We start from the raw sequence: 18,253 nt of genomic DNA, 5'->3' as shown, positions 1-18,253 counted from the left end.
TAGCTCATTTTTGCCTATGTATCCTACTGGCAGGTATCCCAATTTTCAGTGGAGTAAATTTTCATTTATATGATGGACCTGCTTGTTGAAATCTTCTTTCTTTCATTTGCTCTTTCACACTCATTCTTGTATGTACACTAGATATCTCTGTCTGTCTGGAACGCATAAAAAGGGGGTATTTATAAGTATCTAGTGCAGTGCCTAGCAGAGTGCTTTGCACATAGTAAGCCCACAATAATTCATCAGATGAACTGAAACTCTACCTGTAATTTCTATGTTCAACTTATTTGATCATGGAACAGAACTATGCATTCTTTTTCCTGGAGTATTTAACAGTGAGAATTCCTTACAAGGTGATATAATTTTATTCTGACAATTCATGCTTAGGACTTCTATCCTTTGAAGAGCATCCATTTTTGCACAATGGGTATTATCTGTAAGGAAAATGAAGGAAAGACCACACAGCAGGATCTTGAATGACAATATGAACATCGATACGTTTTTGTAGAGAAAATCAGATATCTCATATTCACCTGATTGTACGTCATCATGGTAATCCACTACATATGTCTAAGATCACTTAACAATGCAAGAATACAGTGCATGCATAGGCTGCATTCTGTAAATAGGATTAACAGTTGAATTCAACCAAGGTCTTCCCTGGGGACAGATTGCTGGAAAATACATCTACGTGACATTTAAAAAAATAAATTAACCAATGACACTGGCTCCCATGAGACACATTGTTTCTTGTACATTCAATTCTATCACAGTTTTCCGTAGGTCTCTGCTGACATCCCTATCCCCAAAGACACAGAATTTCAAAACAGAAAGAAAAACAGAGAAATTGGAGCTCTTCTGTCTCTCCTGCATGAAGTGTTATATACACAAAGGAAAGATGTCTGTATATTAACACAATGTGAACTGTGACGTGGTGAGGTCATGTCGGTCTGGACTGTTTTTGTTATGCTGTGGTCACATATAACTTGCCCAAGGGAATGAACAAAGTCTGTATGCACACTGACAAAGACTGGCAGGGGGCCTCAGGAAAATGAAAGCTGTGTTATAGCAGGGGGGTTTGATTTTTTTCTTTAAAAAAATGTTATTATGATTACTTTTCTTCCCATTTTTATTTAATTAATTTTCCTCATCTGTAAAATAGGGATAACTATTGTATGTATTTAACATTTTTACTCTGAGGATGAAATGAAACCCTGGTGGATTGCCTGGCACACAACAGTTAACCCATACAATCCACACCGATATTTGGTTAGCATTAGCTAAACACCTATTATGTGCCAGGCACTGGCCTAAGACTCCAAGAAAAAAGTAAATTGTGGGAGGAAAAGTGACAATGGAAAGAAAAGCAGAGAGCTGATTTTCAAAGGTTTTATAAAGCAGTCTAAGAAATTTGGATTTTATCTTGAGGACAATAGGCTGCCTTTGAACTATTTTATGTAGAGCTGGATAGCTTTAGACTTGTGATTTAGAAACATCATTCATTCTGTCAGCATTGGTGGAGAAAGGATTGGAAGGGAGGCAGGCTGGAGGCAGTAGTAATCCCGGGTACAAGTCATATGTGTGTTGCGGGGTAGAAGGGGGCAGTGTGTCCCAAACTAAGGCGATGGCAATAGGGGTGGACATGGGGAAAGCATTTTTAAATAACTTTTTGAAAATGTACAAAAATGTCATTATAGAGGATTAGCAAAAAATATGGAAAAGACTAAATAAAAAGAGAACTCGTATGTAATCCTTCTATTTATAGGAAAACTCTATTAACATTTTTTGTGTGTGTTTACCATTATGGGACTTTTCCTATGTATGTGCACACAGATGAGGGGGGCTGTGCATGTGTGATATGTGTGTATGTGTGTATGCAGACTGAGATCTGTCAGCTTTATAACCTGAATTTTCTCTTAATATATCACAAACAACTTTCCACATCATTAAATATTCTTTGGTAATATCAATTTATATGGTTACTTAGTAATCCATACATGTACCATAAATGATTTAATTCAAACCTCTAGTATTAGACATTTATCAATAAAATGTTATTTTTTCCTTTTTCTTTCCTTTTTTCTTTTTTCTTTTGCTATTATAAACAGATTCTGGGCTAGACATCCTGGGAGCTAAATTTTTAGAAACTTCACATTTATTTTCTCAGCATAGAGCCCTAGAAGTTGAAGTGGAAGGTTGAAAGCTATGTTCGATTTTAAGATTTTTGATACATATTGACAAATTCTTTCCAGAAGGGTTGTATCAGATTACAGTTCCACTAGCAGTGTCTATAAATAGGAAGAGACCCATTTCAGAGTGATTTCAAGGACGGTGTCAACTGGATTTGGTGCGTGGAGAGGAGCAATGGATCCTTGGCAGAATATAGGGGCAGAAGCAATGTGAACTCTGTCAAGAGGAGCAAAGCAATGGGCAGGCCTAAGGAACAGGAGGCTGGGTGGATAAATGATGAGGAAAAAAAAAGAAAGGCAACCACAGGAGAGTGGGAGAAAATGAAAAAGAAAGAAAACTCTAGTGAAGTTATACACCCAGGTCACTTTAATTTACTGCTTTATTCTGCAAAAGTAGCAAATGTAGCAAACAGCTAATCTTTTTTTAGTGTTTGGCACTCTGCGGTACCAAGGTCCAGAGTTACATTCATGTGAATATGTTGATCCATTCTTTTCATCCAGTCACCATTTATTAGGTGTCTACCATGTACCAAGTACTATTCTGGATGCTTTGGGTATGGAGATGAGACCAGGTCCCTGCTCTCAAGGAGCTCACAGTCTAGGGGACAGGCAGACACATCCACAGACCAACACACTATGGTTGGTCTAGCCTGTGGTACCGGCTAGAACAGAGGAAGTACAGGGTCCTGTGGGAGCCAGGAGCCTACTATTGCTTCCTGTGTGCATATGCATGTGTGTGTGTGGTAGAAGGAGGGGGAGGTGTAGCAAAGGCTTCACAGAGGTGTTGATATTTGAGCTGAGTCTTGAAGGAGTTTCTCAGATGGCTAAGGATCACAGATCATACTCATACTCCTTGTATATCTGTGCCACTGCTCTCAAGGACACTCAGTAAGGCAGTGAGGATGCTCGTGTGTAATCTAAACCCATTCGTGACAACAGCCTCCACTGTTACCTTAACGGATATATGTACATAGCCTGATTTAGGCAATAATATGCTCATTTTAGCATATAAAGGATAACAGGCACGTGGCATATAGGCTTTTAAAATAGTTCAGATGACACTAATAAAATAATAATAATATTCAAGTCTACCAAGTCCAAAGACACAGACATAGAGAATGGACTTGAGGACACGGGGAGGGGGAAGGGTAAGCTGGGACGAAGTGAGAGAGTGGCATGGACATATATACACTACCAAATGTAAAATAGATAGCTAGTGGGAAGCAGCCCCATAGCACAGGGAGATCAGCTCGGTACTTTGTGTCCACCTAAAGGGGTGGGATAGGGAGGGTGGGAGGGAGACGCAAGAGAGAGGAGATACGGGGATATATGTATACATATAGCTGATTCACTTTGTTATAAAGCAGAAACTAACACACCATTGTAAAGCAATTATACTCCAATAAAGATGTTAAAAAAAAAGTCTACCAAGTCCTACAAATTCTACCCCCTAAATGTCTCTCGACTCTGTTCCCTCCTCTCATATGTTGCTCCCTCAGGTCCTCACCAACTCTCTCTGGAGCAGAGTACCAGCCTCCTAACTGGTATCATCCCCTTCCAGTGCATCCTAAAGTGAAAATCTGATCATGGCGCTCCTCATCTAAAACATTTTAATGTTTTTTTTGTTGCCAACAACCAGTATTTTCCAAATTTCAGTCATTTGAGTATTACTTGCTGATTTTCCCATATTCACACACCATGTGTACTATTATTTACTTAATATTCCTATTTAAATCAACTTAAAACTGGTTACTTTGTATGTTCAGTAAACCTTTTCCTAAGTAACCTTAGATTTGATGATGTAATTCAGTTTAATTTTTATAAGCTACATTAGAATATATAATTTATAAAATTTTAAATGTTTGTGGGAATAAAGCATAACTACTATGGTAGATGCCCTATACATTTTGAGAAACACTGGCCTATGTGAGCACATCCAAACTTATCATCATTGTGTTCAAAGTTCTTCACAAATCAGCCCTGACCTCTTCTACAATTATGCCTTCATTTCCCCAAACAATCTGCACCCCAACCATGCTGAATTCCTCAACATTGAATGGACACGCCTTGCTCTTGTAAAAATCCCATGTCTTATCACAGTCTGCTCCCTCTATCTTAAATAGAGGGAGCAGACTATCTCCCCTCTACTCTTCTCTGCCTGGCAAACTCATTATCCTTCAAGACCTATCTGTCATGTCACCTCCTTACAGAAGCCTTCTTCCTGACTCTCCCTTACATTTAGTCACTCCTTCCTTCATCCTCCCATAGCATTTTGAACCTGTCTCTGTTATACTACATACTACATTATCTCAGCCTGATGGGCATCTATCTCCCCAACTAGACCTAGAGAAAGCTCACACCTCGTGCTCTGTTGCATCCCCAACACTTCACGTGGGGCAAAGGTCATGAAGGAGACCAAGTGCCCCAGAAGGTCACTTAAAGTCTAAGATAAAATAAAACCTAAAGTACTGTCAAGGTCCAAATAGCTTAGAGGCATGACATGTTTTTATAAAGAGAATCATCTAATTCAAAGATAGTAATACTGACTACAGTTTTGGCAGACACAATTTGCTACGGCTGCAGTAACAGTTAAGCTAATTTGCTTTTGGCAGCTACTTTACAGCAGACACATACTGACATAGAAACTAAAAGCGAATCATTTGTGTTTTTGCCAAGATGGTCAAATATATCTCACAATAATCTCTCCTTACCACAAATAGAAAGTTAAGAACAAAAGTGAACAGCAGGACCAGCAAACCATGGTGGACAGAGCATGGGCTCTGGAGTCAGAAATCTGCACACCCAAATCCCACCTCAACTCTCCTTACAATCTATGTGACTTTAGGTAGGTTGTTTAACTTCTTGACGTTTTAGTTCCCTCTTCTAGAAAAATGGGAAGACTAGTACCTGCTTCATAAGACTCTTAAGATAATGTGACAAAGTGCTTATGATAGCGCCAAAACATTTATGGGCTCAATAAATAGCAATCATTATTGTTGCCCAATGAAATGACTACAATTCAGGTAATAGGATGCACAAGGACAGCAAATGCATTTCTTAAGAAAATCAATTTATATCACTAGGCTTTAAAAGTAACAACTATAGAGTGTAGCTAAGAACAGCCACAAACAAAACAGTCTATAAGACAAAGCCCTTCTTGGGTTTAAATTAAACTCACACCTGGAACATACCACCACACTTCTTTGTGTTCTCCAAGAATTGATCTCAAATCAGGTTCCCCTAGGATGAAAAAACAAAAATCACCCAATCTTAATTTGTTGTTCTTAATTTTATGATACAGAATAAAATCCAAACTATGTGGATGCTTTAAAGTGTCCTATTACTATGATCCCAAGCTTTTCAACACTATTTCTTCCCCAATCTATCCCTGCTGACACGTTTTACTCCAGTCAGGGAAGCCCACCTGTTATACAAGTGCTCCCTCTTCTATCTACCCTTCTCCAATTCCAACCCCAGTATGAAGAAGCAGTTTCTCCCTCCTCTTTGCCCATTTCAAGTCTACTTTACTCTTTCGAAACCCAAATTAAAATTCATCTCCTTCCCAAAGCCGACCAGGATTGATCTGGAAGGTAGATGAGAGTTTCAAGCCTTCAGCACTTCCAGGGTTAGGCTTGACTTTCCATAGATCAACCCCCCCAACCTCATCGGTATCCCCTTCCACTAACTCCTAAGCACTTTTCGCACGCGTTTGTAATAATAAAATAATACAGTCTCGTTTTGCGCAGTCTACTTTATTCCGTAGTTGGTGTGCCCCTTAAATATTTGTCAACATCAATCTTGCTGGTTTTTACAATAGGTCTAACTCGGTTTTACAATAGGTCTAACTTGCCTTTTATTTTCATCAGAACACTGCAGTGAACCTTAAACACGTATTTCTCAAAAACGAGATTCCTTCCCTCTTCTGCTCCCCACCTCTTCTGGAAATTGAGGGGAAACCCTTTTTGCTCCAAAGACCTGGTCAGGGAAGGGGCAAGCGGTTGGAGGGGCCAATAAAGAGATGGTGACGATCCGGATCTCACCATCAAAGGGGCGGAAAATGAAAAGTTGACAAAAAGTCACGCCCGGGGCGTGGCAAGGAATTCCCATGGCCCCAGAGGAAAAGGGGTGTGTGTGCATTGGGAGGGGTGTGTGCCCAAACCTGAAGTGCAAATTGAAAGAAGAGAGGAAAAAGAGATCGCCCAACTCCTGCAAGCAGTAAGGAGAGTCCAGACGCCGCCCAGGGAAGACCCTGGTGGAGAACCCTAACTTCAGATGTCTGAGGAGGCACAAGGCCGGGGTGGGGGATACGGGATGCCGTATCCCCCACCGTATTTTTGTGGAGGAAAAAGACAGCGGGCAGATTTGAGGGAAAAGAGAAAAAAGGCCACGCTCCCGAGTCTCCAGGGAAACGGGCGCGGTGAGCTCAGAAGCCCACCCCGACTCGCGGGCCCGACACCCCCCCCCCCGCGGAGGCGGAGCTGGGCGGAGTCAGGGCTGAGGCCCGCGGATCTGGAAGCACCCTCCTCCCTAGGCCCCCTCAGTCCCACAGTCCCCAGCCTCAGCCGCTCAGGCTTTCTGTCTCTCTGACCTCCAGCTCCCCGGCTACCGAAGCTCAACTCCTTATAGAACCGCGGAAAATCGGGCCGGGGCGGCAGCTTCCGGGTGGGCGATACCCTCGCGGCGCCCCATGCCGGGCGACAGTCTTCTGAACTCCCCTCCTGGCGCTGCTGGCTTAGGCCCGGCGCCCAGGCCCAGGCCAGACTCTCACCCACCCCCACGGCCGCAGCTGCGTCTCCTATTGGCTACTGGTCACCAAGGAAGCCGGAGGCCCGAGCCCTTACCCTCATGGGAAATGTAGTTTGAAGTCTCTGGAGGTTGTTCTTCCTGGTGGGGGGAGGGAGGAGGGTGGAATCCAATATTGACATTGGCGGAGAGACTCAAGTGAAGACAGGGGATTGGGGGAGATGGAGTCAAGACACTTCTTTTTATATACCCACAATTCCTTCCCCGCCAGCCCCCTCCCGCATTTCCTATTGTCCCCAGTTTCGGCTCGAGGAGGGTATTCTGGATGTTGTAGTTTGGAGTGTGCTGTCTTAGAGAATCTCCCTTCTTGGGGTATGGGGTTGTGCTTGTGGGGACAGATGAAGGTTGTAGATTGATTTTACTGTTGGTTAAGCTACTTGCATTTGGGGGGCAAACACTTTATTTTTATTTATTTATTTATTTTTTTGCGGTACGCGGGCCTCTCACTGTTGTGGCCTCTCCCGTCGCGGAGCACAGGCTCCGGACGCGCAGGCTCAGCGGCCATGGCTCACGGGCCCAGCCGCTCCGTGGCATGTGGGATCTTCCCGGACCGGGGCACGAACCCGTGTCCCCTGCATCGGCAGGCGGACTCTCAACCACTGCGCCACCAGGGAAGCCCTGGGGTGCAAACACTTTATATCGTGATTTGAAATTCTCATTGAGTTTTGATTCAGTGGCTTTTAAAAAGTGTTATTTATGCTCTGATAAGCTTAGAATTTTGACTGGACCTTTAAAGTTGTCAGAGTGTGTTCTGTGTGAACCATGTGCATTAGAATCACTCTAAAGTTTCTGAAAAATGTATACTTTGTTTTTAATTGGGAATCATATTTTTTATTTTGAAATGGTGTCACAGTAGGCATAGAAATGTGATTGAAGCCAGCCAGAAGAAACCTGTTTAACCTATAATGAAGCCATGCTATGAAGAACAGTGGCCACAATCATTGGTGTAATATAGCAGCTTAGAACAGATATACAACTTGAATAATAAGAAATAACTGTATATTTCTTTAAGAAACTATCTTTTTAGTAAAACGTATGTTTAAAGATGTGGATAAAGGAATATGTGGGACACCAAAACACTTTGAAGTGACTAAAAAGTTGAAGAAAATGGTTGTTTATTAAGACTAATTTCACTCCTGACTGTTGACTTTTCTTTTCTTTATTAGAGATGAATCCTTATAGCTGAATGGATCGTTACAATTGGGTTACTACAATTTTACTCTTAAGGACAACTTTTTGACCTCCAAGTGGAATGAAGGGAAAGAAAGAGGAATTGCATTTTGCCAAGGTAATTGCCTAAAATTTTAACAAGTGACATGAAGGAAGAAGATGATTTAATAGTTTCAATAATTTATTCAGCCAATTGCTTTGTGCAAGGCCCTGGACTAGTCACAATTGATACAGAATTGGAAAATAGTCCTTCCTCTGAAGCAGCTCATAATCTAAGAAGGGAGATAGACTATACAATGTGCAAAGTGTTCTAAAAAGTTCTATACAGGGTTCTGTAGGACCACAGAAGAGGAAGAACTCATTCCACTTCTGGAGAAAGAAATGCTTGAATGATGAGCCTTGGTGAACCAGTAAGATATTTGTCATCTTTGGGGCAGGGAGGTTAATCATATTCCATACAGAGAAATAAGGATGTGAGAGAGTGCAGGAAACAAACAAACAAAAAAACTTCCATACTGCAGGAACTAGATGGGGCAGGAATAGGGGCCCATTCCAATGAGTTCAAAATATAACCTGAAAGCAGTAAAGAACCATCAAAGGATTTTAAGCAAGGAAATGATATGATCAGTTGGATTTGATGACAATTTGGGTATGAAAAGGGAGGGAAAGGAAGGCGTCCATTGTGACTCCCAAGTTCTGATGTGGAAGAGTGAATGGTAGTACCATTCATTGAGATAGGGAACCCAGAAAGAGTAGCAAGTTTTGTGAGGGATAGGAGGGATTCAGTTTGGGACATTTAAAAATTTGAGGAATCTGTGTAACGTTTGTGTGGAGATGCCTCGTAGGCTGTAAGGAAATGTAGGTCTGAAGCACAGGAGAGAGGTCTGGGTTAGAACTAAACATTTGGGAGACATCAATAATAAATAGTAATTAAATATGAACTAAATTTCATGTAGAGAGTGTTTAGAATAGTAAATTTGAGAAGGGCAAAGATTCAGTATGGAACCCTAGAAAATAACCATATTCAAGTAGTAGGTAGAGGAAAACATGCCTTCAAAGGAAGCTTAGAAGGAATGGTCTGATAGATGAAGCAACAGAAAACAAAGTAGAATCACTGGAATATTGTGCAGAGAGGTCAAATAAGAGGACAGAAGAATAACAAGGAACTACTCATTCATCCATTCAACAAATATTTGTTGAGTACTTACAACATACGAGGCACAATTTTAGATGTTGGGAATAGAGGAGTGGGGAAAAAAAAAACAAAGCCCAGACCATATCTCTTTCCTTTGGAGCTTATATTCTAATGGGGGAAACTATCAATAAATAATTAATAATTAAAATACATAGCAGTGGAATTCCCTGGCAGTCCAGTAGTTAGGACTCTGCACTTCTGTGCTTTTGCTGCTGGGACCCCAGGTTCGATCCCTGGTTGGGGAACTAAGATCCCACAAGCTGTGCAGTGTGGCCAAAAGAAAAAAAAAGAAAGAAAATACATAGCAGTGACACTTAATATTTCTACAAGGCTTATTGGAATGTGTGTGTATGTGTATTTACACATACAAAGGTGAGACACTTGATGTATTGTTGGTAGAAAGTATGCTTGAAAATACATCCAGGAAAAAATGCTTGAGTATAAGACGAATTTGTGAAATAGAGACCCAGGGTAAATCAGTCTGGCTGTATTTATAGATCAATTGGTAGGCCAAGGTTAAAGCTGAAGAGCCAGTGTACAGCTGAAGTCATGGGCAGAGTTCATGTTTATAATGTGGAAAGTGTTTGGCTTCAGTCTTCGACTTAGATGAAGGCTTAGTCGATCTGTTGCTATCTTTACAAGTCAGTGTGGATCCATGGTTAGAGGACCATGGAACCAAGTTTAGGGCCAGCCTGTTATTAGTGTTAGGCCCCAGTGTTATAGCCATGGTTCTCTCTGTGACAAAGATCAGAGCATATTTCTGACCAGCGTGAAAGCTCATTCTGAGGCTGCCTTTAGTCCAGTGTAGCCTGAGTTTTACTCATTGTGAAGTCAGTGTACAAGATTTGGGTTCAAATTTTAGCCAGTATTAGGATTTAGTTTATATAAGAGAGGATGTGTTTTAAGATCAGTGTTGGGGCTCAGTCTGTGGACCACCCTTAGACAGACCACATCCAGGGTTAGGGCTCAGCTTAAGGTTTGACTTTAGTTTTTGGTCAGTGTTGGAATCACTTTCATTTCTAGGTTTGGGAATCAGTAAAGGCCAGTATCATAGCTCAGTCAGGGCTTACAGTTCATGCTGATTGTGTTGCCTGGGGAAAGACTAAATAAGAATTTGAACAGGATTTATGTTCAGTCTTTCATCAGGTAAAGTTTCAATTATTGTTCATGGTTAGAGTTTATTTTTGGTCCAGTGTTAGGCCTCAGGCTGTGGCCATTGTTAATGCACAGTCAGTGTCTAAGTTTAATATTCAGTTTGTTGCCATGTTAGGATATTACCTATCATGTGCCCTAGTTTTGTCTCAGACCAAAGTTAGCATTTCATCTATGGACAATGTTAGAGTATAGTTTGTGGCCAGGATTTTAACGATGAATATGAACAGAATTTGGGATGCATATTTGCCCAAAGTACTTCCAAGCTGTGGTTTCTGACTTTAGCCAGTGTCAGGGTTCTGTCTTTGCCCATATTGGAATGGTCTGTGGAGCTAAGTCACAGTGGCCAGTGTTGTACCTCATTCTGCAGCCAGAGCCTGGTTCAGTCAGCGACCTGTATTAACATTTCATCTTGGCCTGTGTCAGAGTTGATTCTGCTGGTAGCTGTCCTATTTTGACTTTGTGTAGAGTTTCTGTTCAGTGAGTGCTGGTGTTGGTGCTATCTGATTAAGCTTTTGATTTTCTATTAACATTCTGGCTTATATAATTCCAGTATTGTTCCATACACAATACACTTATTTTTGTTTATTTAGACACTTGAAAGAAGCTTATCATTATTAGTAGCTGGATTGTGTGTTAGGAGATTAATTTGTCAAACATTCTTAGATAAGTTCTTTAATAATGATATTAATTTTATTGCGCTCCTGCTGTGGCAAGTTCTGTTGATTGGTTAACCCAAAACCTTTAAAGTACCCCTTTTCCTTACCTTCCTCAAAATATAGACTCTAAAAGCTAATACACACACACAAAAGAAACTAACACTACTTTTCTCAGGTGCTTTTTCATCAATGAGGCACAAAAAGAAATATGCTTTGACTTATGGAAAAATTTATTTTCCTGATTAAAGGGACAAAAATCATGGCCAATCTTCCTTCTATTTCTTTTGAAAAAGCTTTATTTATGCATAATTGATATACAAAAAAATTCCACATATTTAATATATACATTTTGGTGAGTTTGGACATATGCATATACCCATGACACTATCACCATAATCAAGGCACTGAACATATACATCACCTCCAAAAATTTCCTTCTGTTCTTTTGTGGATTTTCTGTGTGTGTGTGTGTGTGTGTGTGTGTGTGTGTGTGGTAAGAACATTTAACATGAAATCTATCCTCTTAACATATTTTAAAGTGCACAATACTATATTTTTAACGATAGGCACTATGTTGTAAGTCTAGAACTTATTCATCTTGTAAAACTAAAACTTTATACTCACTGAGCAATAACTCCCCATTTCCTCCTCTTCCCAGCCCCTGGCAACCACCATTCTTTTCTCTGCTTGTATGAGTTTGACTATTTTAGTTACCTCGTATAAGTGGAATTATGAATATTTGTCCACCTGTGTTTGGCTTTTTCGCTTAGCATAATGTCTTCTATGTTTATCTATGTTGTCACAAATGGTAGGATTTCCTTCTTTTTAAGGTTGAATAATAGTTTATGTATATAAATATATCATATCACATATATATATATATATGTCAATGATATGCCTATTTTTAATTTTTGGTGGAACCTCCATACTTTTTTCCATAGTGACTGCACCATTCTCTATTTCCACCAACAGTGTATAAGAGCTCCAACTTCTCCACATCCTCACTGACACTTTTTTTTAACTGATTTTTTTTCTTTCCAGTTTTATTGAGATATAATTGACATACAGCACTGTATAAGCTTAAGGTGTATAACATCATGATTTGACTCAAATGCATCATGAACTGGTGACCACAATAAGTTTAGTGAACATCCATCATCTCATACAGACGCAAAATTAAAGAAATAGAAAACAAATTTTTTTCCTTGTGAGGAGAATTATTAGGATGTACTCTCTTTTTCTTCCTCTCTCTCTCTCTTGCTTAAAGCAAACAAGTAATTTTCTTTTTCTTTCTTCCTTCCTTCCTTTCTTGGAGTATACTTGATTTACAATATTGTGTTAGTTTCAGGTATAGAGCAAAATGATTCAGTTATTTTTTTCAGATTATACTGCATAATAGGTTATTACAAGTTATCAAATATAATTCCTTGTGCTATACAGTAAATCCTCATTGCTTATCTTTTATATATAGTGGTTTGTATCTGTTAATCCCGTACCCCTAATTTGTTCCTCCCTCCCTCCCTCTCACTTTGATATCACTTATATGTGGAATCTAAAAATAATACAAATAAAACTATATACAAAAACAGACTTACAGATGTAGAAAACAAACTTATGGTTACCAAAGAGGAGAGGATTTACTGTCTTAACACCTGTCATATATAGCATACAGCAGTGTCAATTATATTGATCATGCTGTACATTACATCACTAGTACTTATTTATCTTATAACTAATAGCTTGTACCTTTTGACCACCTTCATCCAATTCCTTCTGCCGCCCCCCACCCCTTGCATCTGGTAACCACAAATCAGATCTGTTTTTCTATGAGTTTGTTTTTGAACTATAATTGATCTACAATGCTATGTTAGTTCCTGGTGCACATACAGCACAAATTCTATATTTCTATACATTTCAAAATGATCACCACGAGAAGTCTAGTTACCACCTGTCCTCATACGAAGATATTACATAGTTATTGACTATATTCCCCACACTGTGCATTTCAAATCTGTGACTCATTTATTTTGTAACTGGAAGTTTGTACCTCTTAATCTCCCTCACCTGTTTCTCTCCTCCTCCCATCTCTTTCCCCTCTGACAACTACCTGTTTGTTGTCTGTATCTATAACTCTGTTTCTGTTTTGTTATGTTCATTCATTTGTTTTGTGTTTTTAGATTCCACATGTATGTTAAATCATACAGTATTTGTCTCTCTCTACCTGACTTATTTCACTTAGCATAATACCCTCTAGGTCCATCCATGTTGTGACAAATGGCAAAATTTCGTTCCTTTTTATGGCTGAGTAATATTCCATTGTATAAATATATACCACATCTTCTTTATACATTCACCTATTTTTTTTTACATTACATTGGTCCTTTGCTTTTTATTTTTCTCAGTAGGACATATACATTCACCTATCGATGGACACTTAGGTTGCTTCCGTATCTTGGCTATTGCAAATAATGCTGCAGTGAACATAGGGACACACATATATTTTTGAATTAGTCTTTTCATTTTCTTTGGATAAATACCCAGGAGTGGAATTGCTGGATAGTATGATAGTTCCATTTTTAATTTTTTGAGGAATGTTCAGACTGTTTTCCATAGTGGCTGCACTAATTTACATTCCCACCAATGGTGCACAAAGGTTTCCTTTTTACCACATCCTTCTTAGCACTTGTTATTTGTGTTCTTTTTGATAATAGCAATTCTGACAGGTGTGAGGCGATATCTCATGGTTTTGATTTGCATTTTCCTGATGATTAATGACCTTGAGCATCTTTTCATATACCTGTTGACCATTTGTATGTCTTCTTTGGAAAACGGTCTATTCAGTTCCAACTGAATTTTATGATTGTTTTTTCTTTAAAATGCCATTTCATTTAAAATGCCATTGGGGGACTTCCCTGGTAGCACAGTGGTTAAGAATCCACCTGCCAATGCAGGGGACACGGGTTTGATCCCTGATCCAGGAAGATCCCACATGCCACGGAGCAACTAAGCCGGTGCACCACATCTACTGAAGCCCATGCACCCTAGAGCCCACGTGCCGCAACTGCTGAGCCCACGCAGCACAACTACTGAAGCCCGCATGCTCTAGAGCCCACGTGCCGCAACTACTGAGCCTGCATGCTGCAACTGCTGAAGCCTGCGTGCCTAGAGCCTGTGCTCCGCCACAAGAGAAGCCAACACAATGAAAAGCCCGTGCATCGCAATGAAGAGTAGCCCCCACTCGCCGCAACTAGAGGAAGCCCACACACAGCAACGAAGACCCAATGCAGCCAAAAATAAAAATAAAATGCCATTGGGATTTTGATAGGTATTGCATTGGCTCTGTAGACCACTTTGGGTAGTATGGACATTTTGACAATATTAAGTCTACAATCCATGAATGAGGGATGCCTTTCCATTTATATTCATCTGCTTTAATTTCTTTCATCAGTATTTTATAGTTTCCAGTGTATAAGTCTTTCACCTCCTTGGTTAAGTTTATTCCTACGTATTTTGTTGCTTTGATGCTATTGTAAATGAGATGTTTTCTTAATTTAATTTTCAGATAGTTTGTTGTTAATATATAGAAATGCAACTGATTTTTGTATCTGATTAACCTTTTACCAGAGTTTGAGGATTACCAATGTCCAGGTTAAAACTTACTATGAAGAAGGTTTTAGGGCTAAGACTGTAAACATGTTTCTCAGGTTGGCTGCCAATGTTATATGTCAGTCTACAAATAAAGCTAGTGTGAGAATGGGCAACACATAGGATCCAGCTTGTGTTTAGATTTAGAGACTCAGGCAGCAATCAGGGTTTGGGGCTAAGGCTGTTGCCAGGGTTTGAGTTTAGAGTGTTCATGTCCTATTGTCAATTTGGGACTTGGACTCTGGCTAGTGTGCTTAGCAGGCATTCTGGTATCAGTAGTAGAGTTCAGTCTGTGCTAATTTTTAGCATCCCTACCCTGCCCAGTGTCATGGGTACATCTCTCCCCAGTTGAGGGCTAGGATTGTGGCCAGACTGATTGCTCAATCTCAAGCTAGTGCTAGGACTCAGTTTGTGGCCACTAATATGGTGAAATTTGTTTACGGGGTTAAGAATCAGTGTGTGACAAAGTTTAGTACTCAATCTTAGCCTGTTGTTAGTTCTAATAATATGAGGAGGGTTTTGATTTAACCTTGTAGAGTTAGGAATCATTCTTCAGCCAGGCTTAGGGTTTAGTCTTTGGGTCTCAGATTATGGGCAGGATTTACAGTCTTTGTCCCAGGGCAGTGCTCAGAATGTACCCAGCAATAGAGCTCCCATGGTGCGCCCTTTACCATGGTGAGTTGTATCTGTGCTCAGGGTTAAAATTAATCTCTTGTTAGGTTTTCGGCAAAGACTAAGAAAAATATTTGGTTTTTTTGTCCTTAATTCCTATTCAAAGTTTGGGTTCAGTCTTTGCTAAGTTTTGGTGAACCGTTCAGTTTCTGATGTTGGCTGTGTCTGTGGCTAGGATTAAGGTTAAAGCTGTGGTCGGAGTTGGGATTCAGTCTGGGGCTCGCATTTAGCCAGAGATAGGTTCAGTCTACCCCAAAGATTCAGGATCAGTCATTAGCCATTTTGGGAGCGTAAGTTTTATTTTCAGGGTGAAAACTCAGGCTAGAGGTTAAGTCTTATGGGCTCAGTCTGTGATGAGAGTTAAGAATTCAGTCTGTGACCGGAAACTGAGTTGCTAAGCAGTTAGAGGCTATAAGATTTAGGGGCAAAATCAGTGGCCATTGATGGGGCTCAGGTTCAGTGGATTATTCCATAGTCAAATTTATGAACTCAGTATCTGGCCAGGTTTAGAACTTGAGCTATGAACAGAGTTAAGTCTCAGGCTGTGGCTGTGTTCAGGGTTCTATCTGTGAACAGGATTAGGGCATAAGATGTGGTTGGACTATATCCTCAAGCTTTGAAGAAGATTTGGTTTCACTTCTTGGCCAGGATTAAGGCACAGTCTTTGGCCAAGTTTAGAGTTCAGTCTCTGTACATGTTTTTGTTTCTGTATGAGGCCAAGTTTAGTAGTCATTCTGTTGCCAATATTGGGGTCATTTTCTGGTTAGTGCTAAGTCGGTGGAAATTGTAGCTGGGTAGGTTTCCAAGATCAGATCTCAGGCTGTGACCGAGTTAGAGCCTCAGTTTGTGGTCAGGGTTAGAGCTCGGTCAGTGCGTATGCTGAGCACTCATTTTGTGGTCAGTGGAGGATATTAAGTATATCCCAGAGTTAGGTCACAGTTTGTAGCTCAAGCTTGAGACTCAGCCTGGGACAGGTTTAGAGGCTATGTCTGATCATAGGTTGGATCTCTGTATCAAATTAAGTTTGTAAGATTTGCATCTCACCTTCACCCCTTGACTTGATAAACTTCATTTCATTTAATTCCCACAACAACTCTGCAGAGTTGTTCATATTACTATTTTCCCCCTTTTACAGTTGAGGAAATACGTTCAGAGAGGTTAAGTGATTTTTCTCAAAGTCACACAGCTAATACCTGGCAGAGGTGAGATTAGAACCTAAATATGTCCAACCCTCAGCTGAAGTTTTTCCTGGTTTATCATGCTGCCTCAGAATACCTCAGCCTCCAGGAATGACTTTTGATGGACATTGTGGACTTTACTGCAGGCTGATGTCGGGAAGGATTTAGTGGTAGAAATATGTGAGGCTTCCACTATGCCATTCATTACAGTGATTTAAACCTGTGAGGGATTGAGAGTGCACAGAAGGGGGCATACCATAAGCTCTATGGGGTAGATGCGCTGTAGGGCACCCCGTCCGTGAGAATCACTAAATATAAAATGAGAATTACTGATGGTGTATTATGCATGTGACGAATGTAGGAGTGGAAAAAAGGTTGATGGTCGCTGAAGTAGGCTTCCATATTTTTGTCTATATCTAAGGACCAGCCCTGCCAACTGTATTTCTATGAAGCTTACTGCCAACTTTCCATCATTTCCACTGTCTGCTTATGACTTGGCTTATCTACATTATATCAGACATCCACATATTCCCCTAGGAAGTTTATATGCTGAGGTCAAGAGGAATTAATTATATTTCTGCCTTTGATATGGCTGAGTAAGCTCCTACTGGACCTATGGGACAGCATCAAGACCAACACAATCACAATGGGAGTCCTAGGAGAGAAGAGAGGAAGGGGTAGAAAGAATATTAGAGGCAATAATGGCCAAAAACTTCCCTAATTTGATGAAATGCATGAATCTACACATCTACAAACTCCAATAGAATAAAATTAAGCCACTTTTCTTTCTTTTTTTATTTTCCAGCTTTATTGAGGTATAATTGACAGATAAAGTTGTAAGATATTTAAAGTGTACAACATGTTGGTTAGATATATGAGTTAACATATCAGTCACCTCACGTATTTCCTTCCTTCCTTCCTTCCTTCCTTCCTTCCTTCCTTCCTTCCTTCTTCCCTCCCTCCCTCCCTCCCTCCCTCCTTCCCTCTCTCTCTCTCTCTCCCTCTCTTTCTTTCTTTACTGAGAATATTTAAGTTCTACTCTCTTAGCAAATTTCAATGAAACAATCCAATGTACTTTTCAATGCTATGGTCGACACATATTTTTTGGCTATAGTTTAGTACCCTTTCTCCAGATAAAATCTTGTGCATGAATTCAGTATATTAAAAGAGCACATCAGAGCTGTTCTGTTCTAGTCGTTCCTGATGCCAGCCATGGTCAGCACTTGGCCATAATGTACACAGTGCTTCTATCCTAAGGTCATGTTCTCTGCATGTATAGTGGGCATAACTTTGCCTTAAGTGATCCACAACCCTACACTCAAAGTACTGTGCACTTCGGGGGCTTCAGGCTGGAGGACAAGTGCTGTCTCTGGCTGGAAAAAGTGAAGAATGGACCTGTATCCCAAAACCAAGGAGACTTCAGCATGGCTTCATTTGTGGGTCTCACTTTTCTTTTGCTCCTCCTTGACTGACCTGAATATGGACCATGATCCATTATCTATAATACCAAAATTCAGTAATCTCTAAAAACCATAAGTTTTCATAAGTTTGCCACCAAAACTCATAGGCAGCAAAACTTGACCTGAATTG

The 18,253-nt window shown here is 40.3% G+C and overlaps 2 protein-coding genes across 21 annotated transcripts in view; one reads left to right on the top strand and one right to left on the bottom strand.

Moving 5' to 3' along the window:
- Positions 1-6,960, bottom strand: part of ENOX2 (ecto-NOX disulfide-thiol exchanger 2) — a 298,173-nt gene extending 291,213 nt beyond the window's left edge. For 6 of the 8 annotated variants that reach the window (XM_033848959.2, XM_019919012.3, XM_019919013.3 and 3 more), the window contains exons 1-2: positions 6,778-6,860; positions 5,381-5,429 (exon numbers count right to left, since the gene is read on the bottom strand). The gene's annotated coding sequence lies outside the window, so the exon portion shown is untranslated. Of the gene's footprint in view, positions 1-5,369; positions 5,430-6,777 lie in introns of those variants that run through there. The other 2 variants (XM_019919016.3, XM_033848958.2) reach the window with 2 other exon arrangements.
- Positions 6,320-18,253, top strand: part of ARHGAP36 (Rho GTPase activating protein 36) — a 154,409-nt gene continuing 142,475 nt past the window's right edge. For 3 of the 13 annotated variants that reach the window (XM_073799083.1, XM_073799087.1, XM_073799077.1), the window contains exon 1: positions 8,159-8,280. Coding sequence is in view for 4 of the 13 variants with exons in the window: in XM_073799073.1 (XP_073655174.1) it covers positions 8,245-8,280 (36 nt within the window). In the remaining 9 variants the exon portion in view is untranslated. Of the gene's footprint in view, positions 6,405-6,456; positions 6,607-7,224; positions 7,305-8,156; positions 8,281-18,253 lie in introns of those variants that run through there. The other 10 variants (XM_033848960.2, XM_073799071.1, XM_073799079.1 and 7 more) reach the window with 7 other exon arrangements.

This window comes from Tursiops truncatus, chromosome X (genome assembly GCF_011762595.2).
Source record: "Tursiops truncatus isolate mTurTru1 chromosome X, mTurTru1.mat.Y, whole genome shotgun sequence".
Taxonomy (NCBI): domain Eukaryota; kingdom Metazoa; phylum Chordata; class Mammalia; order Artiodactyla; family Delphinidae; genus Tursiops; species Tursiops truncatus.
Note: the sequence above shows the minus strand (reverse complement) of the source record. Positions and strands in the feature narration are given on the sequence as shown.